General features: G+C 40.3%; 2 protein-coding genes across 3 annotated transcripts in view; both read right to left on the bottom strand.

Annotated features, from left to right (window-relative positions):
• mtr (5-methyltetrahydrofolate-homocysteine methyltransferase) overlaps nucleotides 1-20,861 on the bottom strand; it is a 69,909-nt gene that overhangs the window by 21,525 nt on the left and 27,523 nt on the right. For both annotated transcript variants that reach the window (XR_015091752.1, XM_086064746.1), the window contains exons 16-25: nucleotides 16,519-16,698; nucleotides 15,953-16,069; nucleotides 7,359-7,499; nucleotides 7,183-7,272; nucleotides 5,839-5,991; nucleotides 5,570-5,677; nucleotides 4,818-4,918; nucleotides 1,934-2,001; nucleotides 1,491-1,611; nucleotides 732-813 (exon numbers count right to left, since the gene is read on the bottom strand). Coding sequence is in view for 1 of the 2 variants with exons in the window: in XM_086064746.1 (XP_085920872.1) it covers nucleotides 732-813; nucleotides 1,491-1,611; nucleotides 1,934-2,001; nucleotides 4,818-4,918; nucleotides 5,570-5,677; nucleotides 5,839-5,991; nucleotides 7,183-7,272; nucleotides 7,359-7,499; nucleotides 15,953-16,069; nucleotides 16,519-16,698 (1,161 nt within the window). In the remaining variant the exon portion in view is untranslated. The remainder of the gene's footprint in view (nucleotides 1-731; nucleotides 814-1,490; nucleotides 1,612-1,933; nucleotides 2,002-4,817; nucleotides 4,919-5,569; nucleotides 5,678-5,838; nucleotides 5,992-7,182; nucleotides 7,273-7,358; nucleotides 7,500-15,952; nucleotides 16,070-16,518; nucleotides 16,699-20,861) is intronic.
• LOC147157230 (uncharacterized) lies at nucleotides 7,515-11,116 on the bottom strand. Its single transcript, XM_086064753.1, has 3 exons — nucleotides 8,757-11,116; nucleotides 8,462-8,538; nucleotides 7,515-7,856 (listed from the first exon to the last, which is right to left on the bottom strand). Exon 1 carries the CDS (start codon nucleotides 11,114-11,116, stop codon nucleotides 10,121-10,123), a length of 996 nt encoding a protein of 331 aa, XP_085920879.1. The 3' UTR covers nucleotides 7,515-7,856; nucleotides 8,462-8,538; nucleotides 8,757-10,120.

Here is a 20,861-nt window from a genome sequence, read left to right as displayed (position 1 = left end):
ACCACAGTTGCACACATTTGTAAATAGTTTGCCAAATTGTTGTCAAATTGTTACACTGTTGAATGTAAATAAACGTATTTTGCTATCAAAAAACACTTTTTCATTCTTGGTGGTAGTGTTTTATAGAAGTAAAGCACTATTTAGGTGTTTGTGGCATCATTCATGGACAAAAAGAAGTGTAAAATTCACTAGAATGCATGAAATAATATCGTTTCACTAAAAGCTTGATTTCTCCGTATTTTGGTCCAAAACAGGCGAAATTGGGTCAAACTAACCATTTTCTATTGTTGATTACTAAAGAACGGAATAAGGTAGAAACAAACTCTTTTTTTCTGATGAAAGATGAAAGTCCAATCTTTCATTTGGTAGTACGTGTGTTTCCATAGTCCAAACAGAACATTTTCTGTGGACCTTGAAAGATCAGTCAAAATGCTTAAATCGGCTGGCACTGGCATCCCTTTTCTGAAAACGTCTGGCAGTCAAAGAGTTAAGAGCCTTTTTTTTATTTGTTAAATAAACTGGTAAAATGTACTCAAAACTCTCCTTGTAAAATGTACGAATTTTTGAGTGAAAAAAACTTTACTAGGTTTTTTCAAGATTTTTTTTTACAGCGTACTGGCAGACATGGATCATGCTGGTGTGAATTGCCTCAGTCACACACCTTTATATATTTTATATATCTGAGAAAAATATGCATTGGGCTTTGTTTGTGCTACTGTAGACATCCTTACCACCACCACACTACGGGAGGCATCCAGAACATGGATAACAGGAGAGGTGTACCGCGGGGCAATCTTCACTGCTGTGTGAGTCCTATCAAACGAGAAACAAACTAATACAAACGTGGCCAATGAAAGAGAAGACACTGCGCAGTAGGGATGTAACAATATCCAAAAATCACGCTACGATAAATACCACAATATGCACCTCACGGTACGAGAATTATCACGATATTGTGGGGAGGTTGGCGATACAAAAAAAGCTCAAAATAATGTGTAAAAACTCACGATATTATAAAAAAATGAATTAATTTAATTTAACAACAGCTCATATTGAGGGAAAAAAAGCACAATATTGTGTTTGACGAAAGAGAAGTAGGCCTGGCAATGTCGTTGTCATGAGCTCCTATTGGCTCAGCGGCACGAAGCATCATGGTCTATGTAGTTCACAAGTTGTGTTTGGCTGAAGCGGGCCAAAACTAATGTTTTGTTTTGGGGAGTTTTGATGGCATTGTTGAAAAATATTTGCTGATATGACTGATTTAGTGGCCTAAACATTACTAATTAAAATTAAATTGCACTATTAAACTAACCACCAGAGGGTGCTAGAACTGCAAAAATGGAATATAACTAGACATATTTAATGGTTGTGCTGCTTTTAATATTGTGACATGACAGCGAAGATATTGTGGTACTTTTAATATCACGATATATTTAATATCACGATATTGCCGCTATTGTTACATGCCTACTGCAGAGTGATTGTATTACTTTGATGTGGTAGCTCCGCCAATCAGCAATGGTGTTGCCATTCCCAGTCTCTCCATCTCTTTAGCCACATAGATCATCTCATCAAGAGAAGGGGTGATCAGACCAGACAAACCAATAATATCTGCACAAATTCAAATGTAAGATTACTTTTTGAAAGTTCACTTGAAAGTACACTTCTCAAACCTCAAAGCTTGTTATAGTTAATTATTTTAATGCAAAGTGCAACTGAGGGAGTATAACAAACTCAGAGCAAAATTGTTTTGGCATAAAAAGGCATAGAGATCCACCAAAATACATGACTAACAGGACAAGTTAAAAAACAACAAAACTCAAAATTACATCTACACTAATTATTTTCTTGTATATGACAGACGGAGACCTCAAAAGAAAGATGGGAATAGATTCTCAACATGAAGTGAAATGTATGTATTTGCTGATTGTACCTGCTTTTTGTTGGATGGCCTCTCTGAGAATCTTATCACAAGGAACCATCACACCTAAGTCAACCACCCTGAAATACAAATAGCATATAAATGATTTGAATCCAAATTATGTTAAATTATTTATAGACTCACAGGAATTTGATGGCTGTTCACAGGTTAATAATAACCATATGTCACGTTTCAGCATGGTGCAAAGTAAATTTTCATAGCTCACAAAGACAACCTAATTAACTAATTCACTGCCATTGATGGCAATAGATGTCAAAAATTCATTTGAACCATTTCCATTAGTTTAACATTTTTTTCCCACTTTTGTTAACAAGAGTATGAAAACCTAGATTTTTTTTATTCTACATTTAGAACAGATATAAAATTTGTGATTAATCGTGAGTGAACTAGTAAAGTCATGCGATTAATTACAATTTAAAAAAAATAATCGCCTGACGCAACAAAATTTTTATGTTCTTTTTTTTGTAATCGTGTCAGGCGATTAATTTTTTTATTGTAATTAATCACATGACTTCAATAGTTAACTCGCGATTAATTGCAAATTGTATGTGTTCTAAATGTACAATAAAAAAACTATTCTAGGTTTTTATACTATTAACAAAAGTGGAAAAAAAATTGACGTCTATAGCCGTCAATGGCAGCGAATGAGTTAAATACAAAGTGATTTTGTTTATTAAAAGGATGTCATGATCTAGTCAATTCTATATTAAAGGCTGCTGTAATAAGTGTGAAAGGGGGAAAAAAAGAATAGAAAAAAAAATAAAACAAATCCAAGCTGGTCTATGTGCAAATGTATCCTGCAGGCAGACCCTGCCGCCCTTTGTGTCCTGCCCCTTATTAAAAAAAAAAAAAAAAGCCCTGTTGCCTGGAACGACTGCTCAGAGTCCTGAACACACTTTTTCAATTAGTCACCCTTTTGGTAGGACCTTAAGGAAGACTATGAGGTGGTCAAGGAGGCAGAAGAGAAAGAAGTTGTATAAGACAGAGAACAAATACGTATTTCAGATGAAATATGGATATGCATTTGTACCGTAAACAATAACAAAATATTAAAAGTTGAATTGATCATTGTTTTATTTATTCTCTGATGTATGTTATGACTCTTCAGAAGTCTTTTTCATTTTGACTGACTGTCTATTTTAAAGCAAAATAGGTTGGTTTTCAATAAAGTATAGCAGTTAGAAAATGTTTGTGTCTACGTTTGGAGAAAACAATGGTGGGTTTCAAGAAATGTGCCTTAGCAAGTGAGGAAAAACTAAGCACAGCACCCTAACAATTTGAACAATTCTAGCAAGTCGGAATGGCTAATAAATAAATAAGGGTTTGGTGTAAGTCTGGACTTTAATCTGAGAAGCTATGGTATGACATTAACAAGGCAGTTTATGCTAAAAGACTGTACTACTGATGGGCATGACAGATCTGAAGTGTACTGAATCATTACAATCACTTCATTTAAAATAATTATTCAAAATATTTGTTCAACGAATCATACACCCTCGCAAGACGCAAATAAATCAGTGAACGGCTAATAGCCCTGGAAGTACGGCCAGTCAAGTCCCTCCCAGACACTGGCTGCTCATTAGTCGTTCGCAAAGACAGACTATTTCTGTTTCCACTTTCAGCTGACACCGCACAGCTGAGCTGAACTGAATTGAGAAAAGAACAAATAACTTTAAGTGATCCATTCAGTCACTTTTCTTTTGAACGAATCACTCTCGACTGACAACACAATACTGTATGTACAGTATCAAGATACGTATAGTCGACTAGATACAATAATATATGCAAAATTGTGGGACAGCATTCCATGGAACATCAGGGTTCGATTCCCACTTGGACCCCCTTTTTTTTTTTTTTTCAATTTCTGAATTGTCCAATAACTTAACATCCATTTTATAAATATTTGAGATTACGTTTTTTTTCTTTATTAATCCATGTTTTCAGCTTTGTATTACACTCTATTACTCAATACAATTACATACAATGGCAAAGATACTTCAATATTCACAATAATGCGCTGGCATGTGGAAGGAAGATTCTGGGTTCAATTCCTGCTTGAAGCTCCTTAGAGTGAATGCAGTTAAACTTTTATTTTTTTGATTTATCATTCACACTACAATTAATCATTTGTAATGTTCACATAATATCATAAGCATTCCGCAATCCGCATGAATTCAAATCTTAGCATTCAGCTATTAGCACTCAGCGTTCAGCATTCCCATGCAATTTCTGCAGAAATTGCACTTTGTCTAGTCCCTCTATAATATCTCCCTCCTTGGCTGTAAGAGCCTTCTTGGTACCAATGCTGTTAGACGGCAATGCTGTTGTAGCCTCATCTGTAAGCCTAGCCACCAGCTAGCTACTATAGCATAAATTAGGATCCCTCAAGGAGCGTATACCACTGGAGAGACTGCCTGCAGTTCTCTCCGTCGCTTCTAGGAACACCACATCTGTTTGGACTATCTATTGAGAACAGACGAAAAACCTATTTTAAATCAGTCTTTGTATGAAGGAGTTCCAATGGAATTGCTTTGAAGTTTGATTTATCAAATTCAAGGTTAACTATTTGATTTCAACATGTTTGAGTTGCCGCGGTCTTTCAGTACATAAACCAGTGTCAACAGATAACTTAAAAGTCTATAACCCCTAATCAGTATCCAGAGTGCACAAAAGTGTCCAAAAAGCAAAACACATGTCGAACAAGCACTACCTCACCACCGGAAGTGTAATAATAATAATGATAATGATAACAATAATGATGATAACAAAGTGGTGGCTGCCAGGATGGGGTGAGACACGGTCAACCCTGTCAAAGTTTTGAATTAGTGTGAAGAATGTATTTGTCATATTAGGGACAAAACAAAAAGAGTTTTACCTGAAGTTGTTGCAACCCAGGACCACACTTACAATGTTCTTGCCAATATCATGGACATCACCCTTCACTGTAGCCAGAATAACAGTGCCTTGATAAGGATTCTGTTAACAAAGGCGGTAACATGAAGGATGGACAGCTATAACCAAAACAAACTGATCAGAATATATTAATCCAGTTCTAAAGGCTCCCAGTCAGCTGTAGACTAGATTTCAAAATGCTGCTACTGGTCTATAAATCCCTTTGGATCCTGAATTTAAGAAAAATGTGATTGAATATAAAACCAGTAGGGTTCTGAGATCTGCAGACTTTGGTCAATGAGTGGAACTCTGAGTTCAAAGTTGAATTTGAACATGGTGAAGCTGCATTTAGCTGTTATGCTGCACACAAATTGAATAAGCTTCCAACAGAAGCAGGTTGAAATCAGTCACGAGTGTAAAAGCTTTCAAATCCAGAATCCAGGTTCAAAACTTTGCTTTATCTCCATACTTTTGACTCATGTCTTCTAAGCATTTTTAAATAATTAATTTCTTTGTTTAGAAAACTACTCGTACTTCTTTGATTTAAATGTTTTAATGTTTTCTGTTGTGTTTTAATGCTGTGTGAGGAACATTGAGTTGACTTGTGTATGAAATGTGCTACATAAATAAAGCTGCCTTGCCTTGCCTAAGAACCATTGTATCCACTGTATTTTTAAGTGGAACACAAACAATTGTATTTATTTTAATAAAAAAATATATTATGTTGATACTAACCGTGTCTTCAGTTGACCCAGACAAAGACATCATCTCCTTTCTCTCTTTCTCCATGAAAGGGATAAGATGGCCCACTGCCTTCTTCATAACACGAGCAGACTTAATGACCTGCAAAGGTTCATTCGTTAAAACAAAGTTAATGAAGAGAGTAAGAATAATCATGTTGGTTCACAAACAGTGAGCAATTCTTAAAGGGACCATATTTGAAATGTTATGTTTAATTCTTTGTCTGGACAAAAGGAGCGCAAACGTAACACGAGTTACCCTACCTGTGGCAGGAACATCTTGCCAGCACCAAACAGATCTCCAACCACCTTCATTCCATTCATTAAAGGACCTTCAATTATGTGAAGGGGGCGGGTGTATCGATACGCATTTGTCCGACATTCTTCTACATCCTGTACCACGTGTGTTTCTATTCCCTGGCAGGACGAAGTGTTACAGAAGAAAAGTAGAACAAATAAATCATGACAATAGCTGCATATATTTATTTTACTCATTGACAGTACATATGTGTCTCTTAGGCTACGTTCACACTACAGGTCTTAATGCTCAATTCCGATTTTGGGTGAAATCCGATTTTTTTTTCACAGTGTTCACATTACCTATTAATTGCGACCTCAGTCTGTCTGCTGTGTGGACGTAATGCATCCACAAAGTGACCCGCATGCGCAGAAGAAGATACAACGTCACTCACAACGCTGTGTTTGCGGAAGTAAATACGTACGGTCCAGCATGTCAGTACCACGGACTTTTATAAGTTCGTCGTCGGGGCTCATATTTTTCCCATCATGATCACATATATATATATAAACAGAGGAGTGCTGCGAGAGGAGGTAGAAATAATATTTTGTGAAAATGAGGCGAGCCTGTTCGAGTGCCTCATCTCACGGTGACCTCTCCTTTTTTTCCTCCCCAACAATGACGTCACATCATTGCCGCGCGTTTGCCGATTTACTTACGCCATGCGGACCTCACGGGTGCGTCAAGCATAAATCAATCATAAATCAAGCTTAATGCCCCCGCCCGCGCGGAGCGCATATTGGACTTTTGATGACAAACAGTCAAAGCTCGTCATACAAATAGGCATGGGCCGATATTACATTCTGACCGTATGATAAACGTGAGCAAATGTATCACGGCAGGCTTTTTTCCCGGCATTTTATTAGCCCGGTGGTCCACCAGGCTTTCCTTGCCCCCCCCCCACCAGGCTGCACAATCACACTACTCCCATAACAATTGCATTGTAAAATGCCCGGTAAATGACGAGTGACTATTTTTAAGAACGATTTGAAACGTAAACGACATTTATTTGCCACATTGATCAACAGCTATGAAGTCATCTTGTTTGAAGTGGGCCAAGCTGCCCTTGTGCTGTGCGCAGTCATTTTCCGATTTCCCAAATACAATAAAGACTTTTTTAATGACCTTTCAAATCTTCTAGCCGAAATCATGCCCAAGTATGATTAGATACTTTTGATGGGGGATTTTAATATTCATGTGTGATGTCCTTGTAAACCTTTAGCAAAGGACTTTTTAAGCATTATTAACTACTGGGGAAATCAAAGGTTGGATGATTAAACTTATGGTCAAGAAACAGACAGAAGCCATACCTTGATGAGGGCATACGCCAGCCTCTCTTCCACACTTTTTTCTCTCCACTTGTCTGTCTGAACAACTTTTTTCCCTCCCTTGACGTTGTTCTGTCAACATGAGTAACAATGGCACAATATGATGCATAATCAAGGCAAAAGAATGATCATGTTTCATCATTTTTCTGTGTAAATACTTGTGCATAGGCCAGAAGTTTCTCTGTAGCGTCGACGTCTTTGTTCCAGATCAGGTTTTCACATAGTAGCAACAGTTCTTTATCAATATCATCGTATACAGGCAGATTCCCAGCATTCACTATTCCCATGTCCATACCATCCTGAGAAAAAGACCACACAAGATCACATACCACCAGTGTTGGAGAGACTAGGTTTGGACTGTATAGGTTTGATTCAAATAGAGTATCTCTTTTTGCCCTCGGGGAGTCGGTCAGAACACAAAGGAACAGTGGAGCGAAGATTTGGATTGGCAGCTTTAATCCAGGAACATCAGCAAGAGGCGGTTACAGTAGTTGCACTTAAGTGTACAGGCATACAGGCATGGGCTGCTATGATGCAGGCACTGTGGCTAACTATGGATGCTTGTAATCCTGAAGTCCTGTGTATGCATGGTCTGATCATCTATGTGTGTGTGAATGCACGTATGGTTCAATGTGTGTATGGTTCAATGTGTGGTTCTGCAACAAACAGAAAAACAATACAGCGTATGAGTGTAAATACTTGACTCCTAATAAACACAAATACAGTATTGCATTACTTAACAGCACACATTGATTGGCTAAATAACTGGGCTGCAACATTACTAATTTTACATGAACAAGCACTATGTTAGCTGTGCACATGAATGGCTATAAACACACACAAAAGTTGTATAACATACTAAACATGAGCTAATTACTCAAAAGTATGACGCACGTAACGAATCACTAAACATTATTGTGGCCGACTATGGCCGTGGACGTCGCGTAATGGCGCCGCGCAGTGAGAGCATAATGTCCCAAACTGACGGCAGACATTACGTGCAAAGTGGGACAAAACATGCAAATAAGCACACAAAACTTTAGTGAACGTCTCTACTAATGTCTAACACACAAAAGAGAACACATTTATATAGTTAAATGGTGTTTAAAACACTTAATTAGTTACATAGCGAACTTCAAAGAGGTACTCAACGAGCTGTCAATCAAATCGGCGTCGGAGCTTAACAAGGCACACAAGACACACGGTAGTGCGACAAATAAACACGATACACATAAACTAAAACACTACTTAGTGTACTCACTTTTGGTCAAAGACGCACACGATCACCACAGCTCGCAACACATTCTGTCATGGCGGCGTCCAACTGCACAATAACCGCTGCGCAACAAGAATGCAATGTGCAAATCACAGAAGTAAATATAATGGCGTCACTCTATTTTTAACGTGGAATATAGAAAATAGACAAATATAATAATGATGACTATTAATATTTGGAACCTTTCTAACAGCCGCCCCCAAATGTATGAAATACATTCGCTCACAAGAAAGGTGACCGAATCTCGAATGTCTCACGGCGAGCTGGCAGAGCGACCAACCTGGCCACTGGTCTGGTGTAGGTGCAATCGCTAATCTGCACATCTGCGGAGCGGACGTGTCCATCAGCGCTGGGATGGCCCTTGGTGACGTGACCCACAGGCCACATAGCTCGTGGAAGCAGGGGGTCCACCAGCATCACGACGGTGCCCTTGATGATGTCAGCTTTCGTCGCGTGCCACTTCTGGCGGGTCTGGAGGCTTATATAACAAGAGGCTCTTGCCTCTTATTGTATCGTCGACAGGATTCCTTGCTGAGTCTATGTAGCGCCAGGACTCAGGGCTGGTGAGTTCCTGTATCTCCGCCACTCTGGTGCCAACAAAGATCTTAAAGCGGCAGGACTCTGACTGCAGCCACGTCAGAACCGTGGTGGAATCTGTCCACAGGACGGTCTGGGCAATCTTCAGCGTAAACTCCTTCTCTATGAGCTTAGCCAGCTGGGCTCCAGTGATGGCTCCACACAGCTCCAATCTGGGCATGGAGAGGAGACGCTTGGGTGCAACTCTTGAGCGGGCAAGAAGGAAGGACAGGTGGACTTGACCTTGCTTGTCGCTTGTTCTCAGGTATGCCACTGAGCCGTATGCTTGCTCAGAAGCGTCCGAGAACACATGAACTTCGTGGGTGACGCTTGACTCGTCCACTTCGGCAGGTAGGTATGCTCTCGGTAGGGTTACTTGTGACAGGAACTGTAGCTCATCCTCCCAGTTGTTCCACGCTTGCAGGAGGTCCTGGGGAAGGAGAGGATCGTCCCAGTTTCTGTGTTTCTCCCAAGGGCGTCGGAACAGCATCTTCCGCCCGAGTCGTGTATGGTATGAGGAATCCTAAGGGGTCGTACTGACTGGCTAGGACCCGATAGATTTTCCGCATCATTGGGGTACCATACTCGATGGGTCTGTGCTTGTAGCCTATGGTGTCAGTTTGACAGTGCCAGCTGAGTCCGAGCGTGGATTCAAGAGGCATCAACTCTGTCTTGGGTGAGCCAGAGCTCGAAACTGTCGTAACTGGCCTCTTTGGGTAGGTGTTCGACGACACTTGGCCCATTACTTGCCCACTGGCGTAGGTTGAAACAGCTAGGAGCTCCCGGAGTCTGTCGACCAGACGTCTGGCTTCCTCAGGCGTAGGGAGGCTCTGCAGTAGGTTGTCCACGTAAAAACATCTCTCGATGGAGAACCTCATGTCATCTCCTGGCTGGCTATGTTCGGCTACATGACGTTGCAGGGCGAAGTGGCGTTTGGCACAAGTGGTGCCAAACGGTAGGACCTGCCACTCGTACACTTCTGGAGGGTCATCTTTGGTCAAGTCACGCCAGACGAACCAAAGGAGGGGACGGTCTGCAGGGAGGAGGCGGACTTGGTGGAACATTCCCTTAATATTTGCAATAAGGGCGACGGCGGAAGCGTAGCAGCACTCCGAGAAGCGATGCTCCAAGTGTGGGTCCGGGCAACAGTGAATCGTTCAGGCTCTGGCCTCTGTACTGATAAGAGCAATTGAAGACGATTCTGTTTTTGCCACGATGGCTTACCATGTGGTGAGGGATGTACCTCTCTTCTTCCTCTTGGTTGACTTCTTCTGGGCTTAGCTTGGAGACAGAGCCTGCATCCACCAGCTTCTGGTTTTCTGTGCTGGAGGCTGTAGCACGCTCTGGGTCTTTAGCCAACCTTCGTGCTGTGCTCCGCAGACTTGGAATGACTGCTTCTTTCGGGGCGTAGAGTATAGGCATGTCTCCTTTGTGCAAAAGAGGCGTGGCATAGCGAAGGACTCCGTCTATGCGGATGGTCTTCTCTTCGAGGAGAGCCACGGCTGCTTGATCTTGTTTCGACCTGGTAACGACCTTCTCACTTCTGTAGGGAAGAGTGTCGAGTTGCCAAAGTCTTTCTACATTCCTGAACAGCTCTGAATCGACTGGGGAAACTGATGTCACCAGACACTGCTGTGGACGTAAGTAGTTCTGAACAAACTTCGCTGGACCCTGGAGGGCCCAACCTAATCTGGTACGGATGGCTGCGGGGCCACCTGGAGTGTCCAGTCTGATTGGCTCGATGGCGGTAATCAGTTGCGGGTGGTCGGACCCAATAAGCACCAGCGGTCTGACGTTCTGCAAGGGCTTGATTGGTAACCCAACCAGGTGCGGGTACCTCTGCTGGAGTCGGTCTATTGGGTAGGACTGGTCAGCCAGACCAAGGCGTGCTGCAGTGAATGCCTTGGAGACTTGGTAGCTGGTCTTTGGGTCAGCAGCAGGAGAGATATGGAAGGATACTGTAGAGCCACGGAGAGTCTGAACGTCTTGGCGGATTGTCCGAAGGGGGAGGTCCTCCCGTCTACCACCTAGACCGAGCTCTCGGGCAGCTGCTGAGAGGAGCATCGTCCTTCCAGACCCATCGTCAAGGATGGCATAGGTGGTTATTGAACGGTTGCCGTGACGAAGAAGAACTTGGACGACCTTCAGTAAGACCCTGTTGCCCTCTGGTGGGCGGTCGACGTACAGGACCCCAGTAGTGGGGCTCACTTGGCGAATGTCCTGCCTAGTAGAAGGTCTCTGTTGTCTGTCGTTAGCTTCATGAAGGACCTGTAGATGTATACCTTGACACAAGCTGCAGGGTTTCTTCAGGTCACACTGAGATGCTAGGTGGGGCCTAGCACAGCGCCAACACCTCTTGTGGGTCTTAATCCAGTCCGTGAGCTCGTCTTTGCTCAGCTTTGTGACAGGCTGAGAAAGTGTTCCTCGTTCTCGCAGAAAGAGCAGTAGGGCTTGGCTCTCCCATTTTTCCTCTTCAAGTCCCTTGCAGGTGGACTGGGGTTCTCAGGGCTCTCTGCACCATGGAGAACAGCAACAGTATGAGATCTCTGGCAACTCTCGTACTTGTAGGCTAGCTTCTCTTTCACCACTTTGGGTGGTGTTGGCCCATCGAAGTCTCGACACCATGGTTCATATTTGAGCCACTGAGCCAGATCGAGCAGAGTAGGAATGGTGCCTGCCTGCTGGAAGGTGCATCGACGAAAGTCTGCTCGTTGCTCTGGTGGGAGTTTGCTTAGAAGTCTCGCCACATGAAACCCACAGCGAAGTTTGGCGTCACCATCAGTGCCCAATGTCCTGAGAAGACCAACCAACGACTGCACATGGAGGGCGAACCGCTCGAAGGCTGCGGTGTCACCACGACGAACATCAGGTGAGTCAAGGACACTGGCTATTTTCTTGAGGGCTATCTCAAATTTCTCGTGGAGAGCATACATGGTGTCACTGTAGGGAGTAAGTGAGTGGAGGTAGGAATCTGCAATCAACTTTGCCTCTTCGAACTTCAAATGGTCCACCAGGATTTGATATTTGAGTTTGGTTCCTTCCACTGGCAGGAGGTTCTCCAGCGCTATCTTCAATCGGGCGAACTCACAGGGATCGCGGCTGCTGAAGTCTGGTATTGTTGCCAGCTTCGTCTCGACATCCTCGGTGCTTGCTGTGGGGAGACTGGTAGGTGCCCTAACTGTTGAGGAGGACTGGTTGCTGCGTAGGTAGGGAATCTAGTAGGTAGATGCTGGGCATATGCAGGCTGGTGGTAGTTTGGAAGCTGCTGAGGTACACAAGTAGCAGCATAAGGTATAGCTCCAGTGGGTGGAGACTGGTACTGGAACTGAGACGGTGTCGACGTAGCAGCTGGATACTTCAGCCTCAGAGATGGTGTTTGTGCTACAGGCTGGGAATACTGTGGAAGAAGCTTTGTGGCGGCTGGATGCCTGGCTCTTCATCTGCTGTAACAGTGAAATCAGCTCTTCTAATCGGTCAGTCATCGTTGGAGCTGGCTGGTCGTCACAGTCTGCTGTGTTAGGCCACGGCGGGGGATCCGGCCAGTCCTCTTCATCTTGACTGTGGACCGGATGGGGGTCATGACGGCTGACAAAGTGTGGCACAGCTTGCTGAAGGCTGATGACTTTGTTGGTCAGCCTCCTCATTTCAGCCTGAACTTCAACAAGTGCAGCTGCATCGGTATGCATATCTGGCTGTGACTGCTGTAACACGCCCTTCTCTCTGTGTATGTCCCTTAGCTCATCTCTTAAGCGAAGTTCCAGAGACACGGGATGGGGTTAGGGTGGTTCTCGGACTTCCTCCTTGGGCTTTCTCTCCGGATACCATCGGTGGGCTAGCTGGGGTTCCGGACTGTATCTTTGCCGCTCTGGGTAGTACAGGTCCGCTCCTGGAGGTCAGCATCCCACCGGTGGTGACCGGTGTAGGGAGAGGGGGTGAAGTAAGGGGGGGGGGGGGTCATCTTGGCCGCTCCCTGTTTGTGAGATGGCCACTCCTCTTCGTACCCATGCCTGTCTTGTTGCCTGTTCCCAATGTAGTTGACATGGTAGTCGTCTAGATGGGCTGGGGGGCGTGTCTGACGCTTCGGTCGTGTTCCACAGGCTTCGGGCTCCATGTTATCCAAAAGTAAAGACAGATATCCGGCTCGAAGGACCTCATTGTTGGAGAGGCTAGGTTTGGACTGTATAGGTTTGATTCAAATAGAGTATCTCTTTTCACCCTCGGGGTGTCGGTCAGAACACAAAGGAACAGTGGAGCGAAGATGTGGATTGGCAGCTTTAATCTAGGAACATCAGCAAGAGGCGGTTACAGTAGTTGCACTTAAGTGTACAGGCATACAGGCATGGGCTGCTATGATGCAGGCACTGTGGCTAACTATGGATGCTTGTAATCCTGAAGTCCTGTGTATGCATGGTCTGATCATCTATGTGTGTGTGAATGTATGTATGGTTCAATGTGTGTATGGTTCAACGTGTGGTTCTGCAATAAACAGAAAAACAATACAGCGTATGAGTGTAAATACTTGACTCCTAATAAACACAAATACAATATGTTAGCTGTGCACATGAATGGCTATAAACACACACAAAAGTTGTATAACATACTAAACATGAGCTAATTACTCAAAAGTATGACGCACGTAACGAATCACTAAACATTATTGTGGCCGACTACAGCCGTGGACGTCGCGTAATGGCGCCGCGCAGTGAGACCATAATGTCCCAAACTGACGGCAGATTTTACGTGCAAAGTGGGACAAAACATGCAAATAAGCACACAAAACTTTAGTGAACTTCTCTACTAATGTCTAACACACAAAATAGAACACATTTATGTAGTTAAATGGTGTTTAAGACACTTAATTAGTTACATAGCGAACTTCAAAGAGGTACTCAACAAGCTGTCAATCAAATTGGCGTCGGAGCTTAATAAGGCACAAAAGACACACGGTAGTGCGACAAATAAACACGATACACAAACTAAAACACTACTTAGTGTACTCACTTTTGGTCAAAGACGCACACGATCACCACAGCTCGCAACACATTCTGTCATGGCGGCGTCCAACTGCACAATAACCACTGCGCAACAAGTAATGGACCCAGAATGCAATGCGCGAATCACAGAAGTAAATATAATGACGTCACTCTATTCTTAACGTGGAATATGGAAAATAGACAAATATAATAATGATGACCATTAATATTTGGAACCTTTCTAACAACCAGTGTTGTGCAAATTACTTTAAAAAGGTAATTGTTTATATATATCCATCTATCCATCCATTATCTGAACCGCTTAACCTCACGAGGGTCACAGGCGTGCTGGAGCCTATCCCAGCTGTCCTCGGGCAGTAGGCGGGGCTGCATGATGGAGAGTGGGATTTACTTGGATAACTAGACAAAGTGCAATTTCTGCAGAAATTGCGTGGGAGTGCTGTACAGCTGAATGCTATTAGCTGAATGCCTGAATGACTTGACTTGATTTGGTGAGGCCAACTTCAAAATCAAATATTTCCAAATGCAGTAACTTTTTATTTTGAAGTTCTTCCCGGCAGCATGTCGCGGCGTGACTGCTGACTTGACTCGTTTTTTGAGTCTCTCCAGTTGTGGTGTCTTGCAAAGTTTTGCCACCGACGTCAGCAACACAACAATGTCCTGAATTCAAGTTCAATCACTAATTAAGGACACTAAAAACCTATTTAATAATACTGACATATATGGTGTCTGTTGCCGGCATTCAGCGCCAGCTCCAGGATTAGCATCTGCAGCTTTAGCAGCTAGTTGCTAGCTAGCCTCTAATAAAGCAAGATGGCAAGAGCCATCGGATTACTTTTCAAAGACAAATTAATTAAAAAAATGACTGCACACATTCATGCTGACAGCCTGATCACTTTTTGACAAACCAGGCTCACTCAAATGTGCTGTTTAAAACGGTAAAATGGCTACTGACATCACTTTGTTTCATTGACCTATCCTGACATTTCTGATATTTACACAATGCAAATGTTTCATTTACAGGGTGAAACGGTGTATTGCATTTGCTTTTGTCTGTGACTAGCATACAAACCAGGCAGATTGTTATAGTATAGCCAAACAACATTTTGAAATCAAAATAATCCTCACAAATTAAATTACAGCAATCCCAAATCCAATGCCTTTCAATAGGTGGTGCACATCGTTTCACTTGGTAAGGACAGCATCTTGATTTGTGACACAAGCTTGGAACTGTACAGAAGAGGATTAGGGCCAGTGAAGGATTCTCACTTTATTCTCAGAATTCTGAAGTGAGAATTCTCACTTTAAAGTCAGTGACAAGAGATTTATTATATATATGAAAAAAATTGGCAATATTAGCAGCAAACAACAAGCTTATTTCACTTTTATTAGAGAATAAAGGAGAAACCTTTTTGATATCCCCAAATGAATGATCAATCAATTAATTGTCAAAAACATCAATTCAATTCATAATGAACACAATTAAGGTAAGCATGGTGTGGCCTCAAACAACTGTTCCAGTTTCTCACAAGGCCCCTTTGTGCAATTAATTTCCCACACGTGCTCAAGATTTTGATCACGTTATCATATGGTTAACAACAAGCTTATTTCACTTTTATTAGAGAATAAAGGAGAAACCTTTTTGATATCCCCAAATGAATGATCAATCAATTAATTGTCAAAAACATAAATTCAATTCATAATGAACACAATTAAGGTAAGTATGGTGTGGCCTCAAACAACTGTTCCAGTTTCTCACAAGGCCCCTTTGTACAATTAATTTCCCACACATGCTCAAGATTTTGATCATGTTAGGTTTTTAATCCTTAAAACCAAATTTACTAGTCCTATATTTGAGTAAGATAAAATGTTATTATTAAAATCTTATTAAGGAGCAGTAATTTACCTTAATAGCATGATAGAGAAATGCTCCATGCATAGCTTCTCGGATGGCCTCCATTCCCCTGAACGAGAAAGACAAGTTGGAGAGACCTCCACTCACCCTGGCTCTTGGTAATGTCTCCTACACGCACGCACGCACGCACGCACGCACGCACGCACGCACGCACGCGCGCGCGCGCGCGCGCACACACACACACACACACACACACACACACACACACACACACACACACACACACACACACACACACACACACACACACACACACACGTTTGGCCGCGGACATGTTTCCTGGACACAAACACTGTATTCAAACTATAGTAGGCTGTGAAGCAAGTTGCTTTGAACTTGTTTCAACAAGGCAATAATCTATAACACACAACTAAGGTAGAAGTATCTTGGTTTCAAACAAGATATTATTGTGGAGTTGCCCACTCAATCCCTGGACCTTAATCCAACAGAGAACTTTCTGGTGATACAAAAAATGCTGTTCCTGATGGTCCATGCCATGTATTAAATCATATGTTGAAAAAAGACAATCTTACCTGATAATGAGTGTGCAATAATACCTTAATCATTTTTATGGCCCAGATGAAATTGACAGCATAGTCGTTGTGTTCCTCCAAGCCAGTCCCAATTGTAAGGATATTAGGGTCAAAGATGATGTCATTGGGATTAAATCCAATTTTGCTAACCAATAGGTTATAAGCTCGGGTGCAGATCTCCACCTTGCGGGCTGTATCGGTGGCCTGGAGAGAATGGCACATGGTCAGTTGTCTTGTACACTGCGTGTGCGTGCGTGCGTGTACCAAGGTTATTATACATAGTTTTGGAATTTTCATTTTAGTTAAGTTTTTATTTAATTTTGAATATATATATTTTTTTTTAGTTAGTTTTAATTAGTTTTCAGGGTGGTTCTGTTAGTTTTTAATAGTTTTAATTATGTAAAAATGCTTAGTTTAGTTAGTTCCAGTATTAGTTTTTTTTATGTGTATTACTTGTCTGCAATATTTAATATTTAAACATTTAAAATCATCCCCAAAGGCGCATACCAAAGACTAACACAAAGGACATTTTCACGATAACTATAGTTTTGTAAACATAAAATCTAGTATCAGTTGGTTTTCGTTTTTTTAAAAATCATTTTCGTTTTTATTTTATTTCGTTAACAAAATGTTTTTTTGAATTTGAGTTTTTTGGTTAGTTTGCGTTAACTAAAATAACCTTGGTGTGCACACGTGTGCAACATGCCCTCCAAATGAGCGACCACATAGGTCGTTTCAATTTGGTCGTTTTTCCAAGCATAAAAGCTTTAATGGGCAGTTCTTCTAAAAAGGAAGGACAGATAAATTGGTTAAGTAGAGTTAAAAACACCAGAAGCTATTAGGGTTTTGAAAGCTAAACTTATGAATCCTGACTGGCAAGAAGTTTATGTAGAGGACACAAATGACTATATAATGCATTCTTACAAACATTTGTTACAATGTATGACAAACAATGTCCAATCAAGCAAAATGAAAAATGTCCATAAAGAGAGAGAAACCATGGTTAACAAATGGGCTGGAAAAAGCATGTAAAAAGAAAAATAGGCTATATAAGGAATTTATGAAAGATCGCACAAAGAAAAAAAAAGATAAGTATAAGAAATATAAAAACAAGCTGACAACTGTTTTGATATGTCAAAAGAAGGATTATTGTGATTGTTTTTTGCAAAGATATAAAAGAAAAATTAAGGAAACTTGAAGTGTTCTGAATGAGCTGATTAAAAATTGTCAAAAAAGAGACTTTCCAACATATATTGTGAAACATGACAATTCTGTTATTAATGATACAGAGAAGATTGTGAATGAATTTAATGATTTTTTTTTGTCAATGTGGGCCCGAATTTGGCAAGAGGGATTGTCGCACGAAGAGAAGAAGAAAAAAAGTTTGGTTGTACTTTTTACTTTTGTTGTAAAAATTGGAGGGGTCTGTTCGAGTGATGTGCTAGAAGTTGTGAGAAAGTTTAAGAACAAAAAAATCAACTGACTAACAATCTTGATGTCACTCATAAAAAAAAAGTGTGTTATTGAACCATTTACTTATATGTCTGCAATAAATCCTTTTTGACGGGTATTTTTCCTGATAAAATGAAAATAGGAAAAGTGATACCAGTGTATAAAAATGGCGAAAAGCATATTGTGTCAAATGATAGACCTGTTTCCTTGTTACCCCCTAGTTTTCTAAAATACTTGAAAATTTTGGGTAGAAAGAACTGATGCCTTTTTTGAAAAATATTGTTTATTAAATGACCACCAGTATGGATTTAGAAACAAGCGATCAACAGCATTGGCAGTGATGGAATTTGTAGAAAATATAGCTACAGCAATGGATAAAAAACAACATGCTGTACATATATTATGTGATTTATATAAAACATTTGATACCATTAATCACCCATTACTTTTGCAGAAATTTGAACAATATGGCATGAGAGGTGTTGCGTTGAAATGGTTAAATCGTTATTTAAATAACAGGTTTCAATATGTAAAAATAAATAATGAATAATAACAATTGAGAAGAGGGAGTTCTAAATATATTAAAATTTGCTGATGATACAAATATATTTTGCACAGGGGAAAACATGGAACAATTAATAAAAACTGTAGAAAGGGAATTGATAGTGTTAAAAAAAATATATTATAATAAGTTATCATTAAATGAAAAAAAAGACTAAATGCATGGTGTTTAGTGGTATGCAACTCAGTAGTAAAATAAAACTACATTTAAATGGTATAGAAATTGAGCAAGTTTTTGTGTGTGATTATTGATAATAAACTGTGTTTGAAATCACAGATAGAATATATATACGAAACTGAAATTGGCAAAATCAGTGGCTGTTCTTTATAAAGTCAAGGATTTTCTAAATAAGAAAGGCCTCCACATATTGTATTTTTCACTTATTTTACCTCACATGTATTGTGCTGAAATTTGGGGCAATGTGTATAAAACAAATATAGACCTAATTGTTAAATTACAGAAAAAACTATTAGAATAATAAATAAGGTTGGTTACAGGGAAACAACTAATCAGTTATTTATAGGATCGGGTATCTTGAAATTTATGGATATTGTGTACTTAAAAACAATGGAAACACTTTTTTGTGTAGTAAATAATAGCTTATCCCTTTGTATTAAAAAACAAAATTAACTAAGAAAAGGAATCTATAATTTAAGTGGTTTAATTATGTTTGAAATACATAAAGTGAGGACTAATGTAAAATACAGATGTGTCTCAGTTTTGGGTGTGGAATTGTGGAATAGTCTTGATGATGAGCTGAAGCTATGTACTTCCTTATTTAGGTTTAAGAAAAAACGAAAATATAAAATCATTAATGCCTATAGTGCCACAGACAAAATGTAAAATATTAAGGCGCTATGGTGTCCGTGCAGGGATTATTTGCTTTGTTTTGTTGTATTTTTTATGTGACATTATATGACTGTACAAGACTGTGTTTTCAATTATGTTTGAGTCTTATTGTTTGAGAATGTTTCATTAAGTTATATAGGGGTAGGAGTTAAAAAGTGTTTACTTCTTTCTACTCCTTTTTTTCAAACATGTGTATAAGTTATGTTTTTGTTTTGTTTTATATGATTTTTAATATCTTTTAGATTTTTTTTCCGTCTTGTTTTCTTTTTTTATATATATTTGACTTGATGTTACTAGGCCTCTTAGAGTAAATATATTTAAAAAGTACAAAGTTTGGGACACATTGTTCAACTGGAGAAACAAGTCATACTAACAAATAAGAGATGGGAGGGTTTTTGGTTGAACGTTAAAGGGACTCACTAATGGGGAGAGCACTGGCACTTATATTTCATAGTTCTGGATCTAAAAAAAAGAAATATGCAGTAAAATTTGCCCTTCAAAAGACTCAGTAGTGATTTTAGGCTAATTTTTCTGGTCGCTTTTAGCTGATTTTGGAACGGAAACTTTTAGGCCAAAAACCTGTGAGCCTGATGACGTCGATGTAAGAATGACGGTGGCCGACTGCTGTTTCTTGGTTACACTATATTATTTTCTCCTGAAAGTTAAAGGAAAAAAATACTAAATGAGACGGACCTAGGACTGGCGAGTGATATGTAATTTGCAGCAACCGTTTCAATCATTCTGACTTTGAAGATGAAGGCTTTTGGTCGGAGTTTGGAATGAAATGGCTTACTTTGACCATAATCCATGGCGGTGCATCTCTCTAACAAAAGACGATTTAATACAAATCTCCAGACATGCATGCAATACGATTCAAAGATGCTTTATTTTAAAGTGGAACGATTCAATTCAGTATGTTCTGGGATTACTATTCCATAGAGTTTGAGAAGGCATGATACAATGAGTTTCTTGTCATTTTGCAATAATGAAAGAACTTGACAGTAGACTACAGTAAATGTGGCATTTCCTTGAAAGATATCTCTCTCCAATAATAGACGATTCGGTGAGTATCTCAATATACTTTAAAGTGTATTGATTCGATTCGGTGCACTCTTATCTTTTAAATCAAAAACAATGTTCCGGTTCATATTGTTTTTGTGTTGCATCCCGAATCTCTAGTAATTCCCACTTCAACGTCAAAAAGTCTAAACGATTGCCCCAATATTTTGGGATTTTTACTTTTACTATAATACTTAAGCCTTTTCCTATGGAAAAAAATCCTTAACATTCTACCAAAATTATCGTTTAGATTTTTAGAAGTGGAAGTGGCTGTGAATAGAGATGTGCACATAAATTCTAGCCACAATTAGTAATAGTTTTCGGACATTAAGCTTTTTCTCTATAGATAGTGAGTGCCTCTGGAGAGGGAAAAGGCTTTAATGTCCATAAAATCTAATAGTTAGTTCTAATATTTTCAAAGGTTGAAGTTGGCATGAGAAGAGAA

Source organism: Leptonotus elevatus, chromosome 20, assembly GCF_054856555.1.
Source record: "Leptonotus elevatus isolate MCC_2025b chromosome 20, RoL_Lele_1.0, whole genome shotgun sequence".
Lineage (NCBI taxonomy): Eukaryota > Metazoa > Chordata > Actinopteri > Syngnathiformes > Syngnathidae > Leptonotus > Leptonotus elevatus.
Note: the sequence above shows the minus strand (reverse complement) of the source record. Positions and strands in the feature narration are given on the sequence as shown.

Bases quoted from the DNA above. Each gene is read 5' to 3' on its own strand.
- LOC147157230 (XM_086064753.1), bottom strand. From the start codon at position 11,116: ATGCTCCTCTCAGCAGCTGCCCGAGAGCTCGGTCTAGGTGGTAGACGG.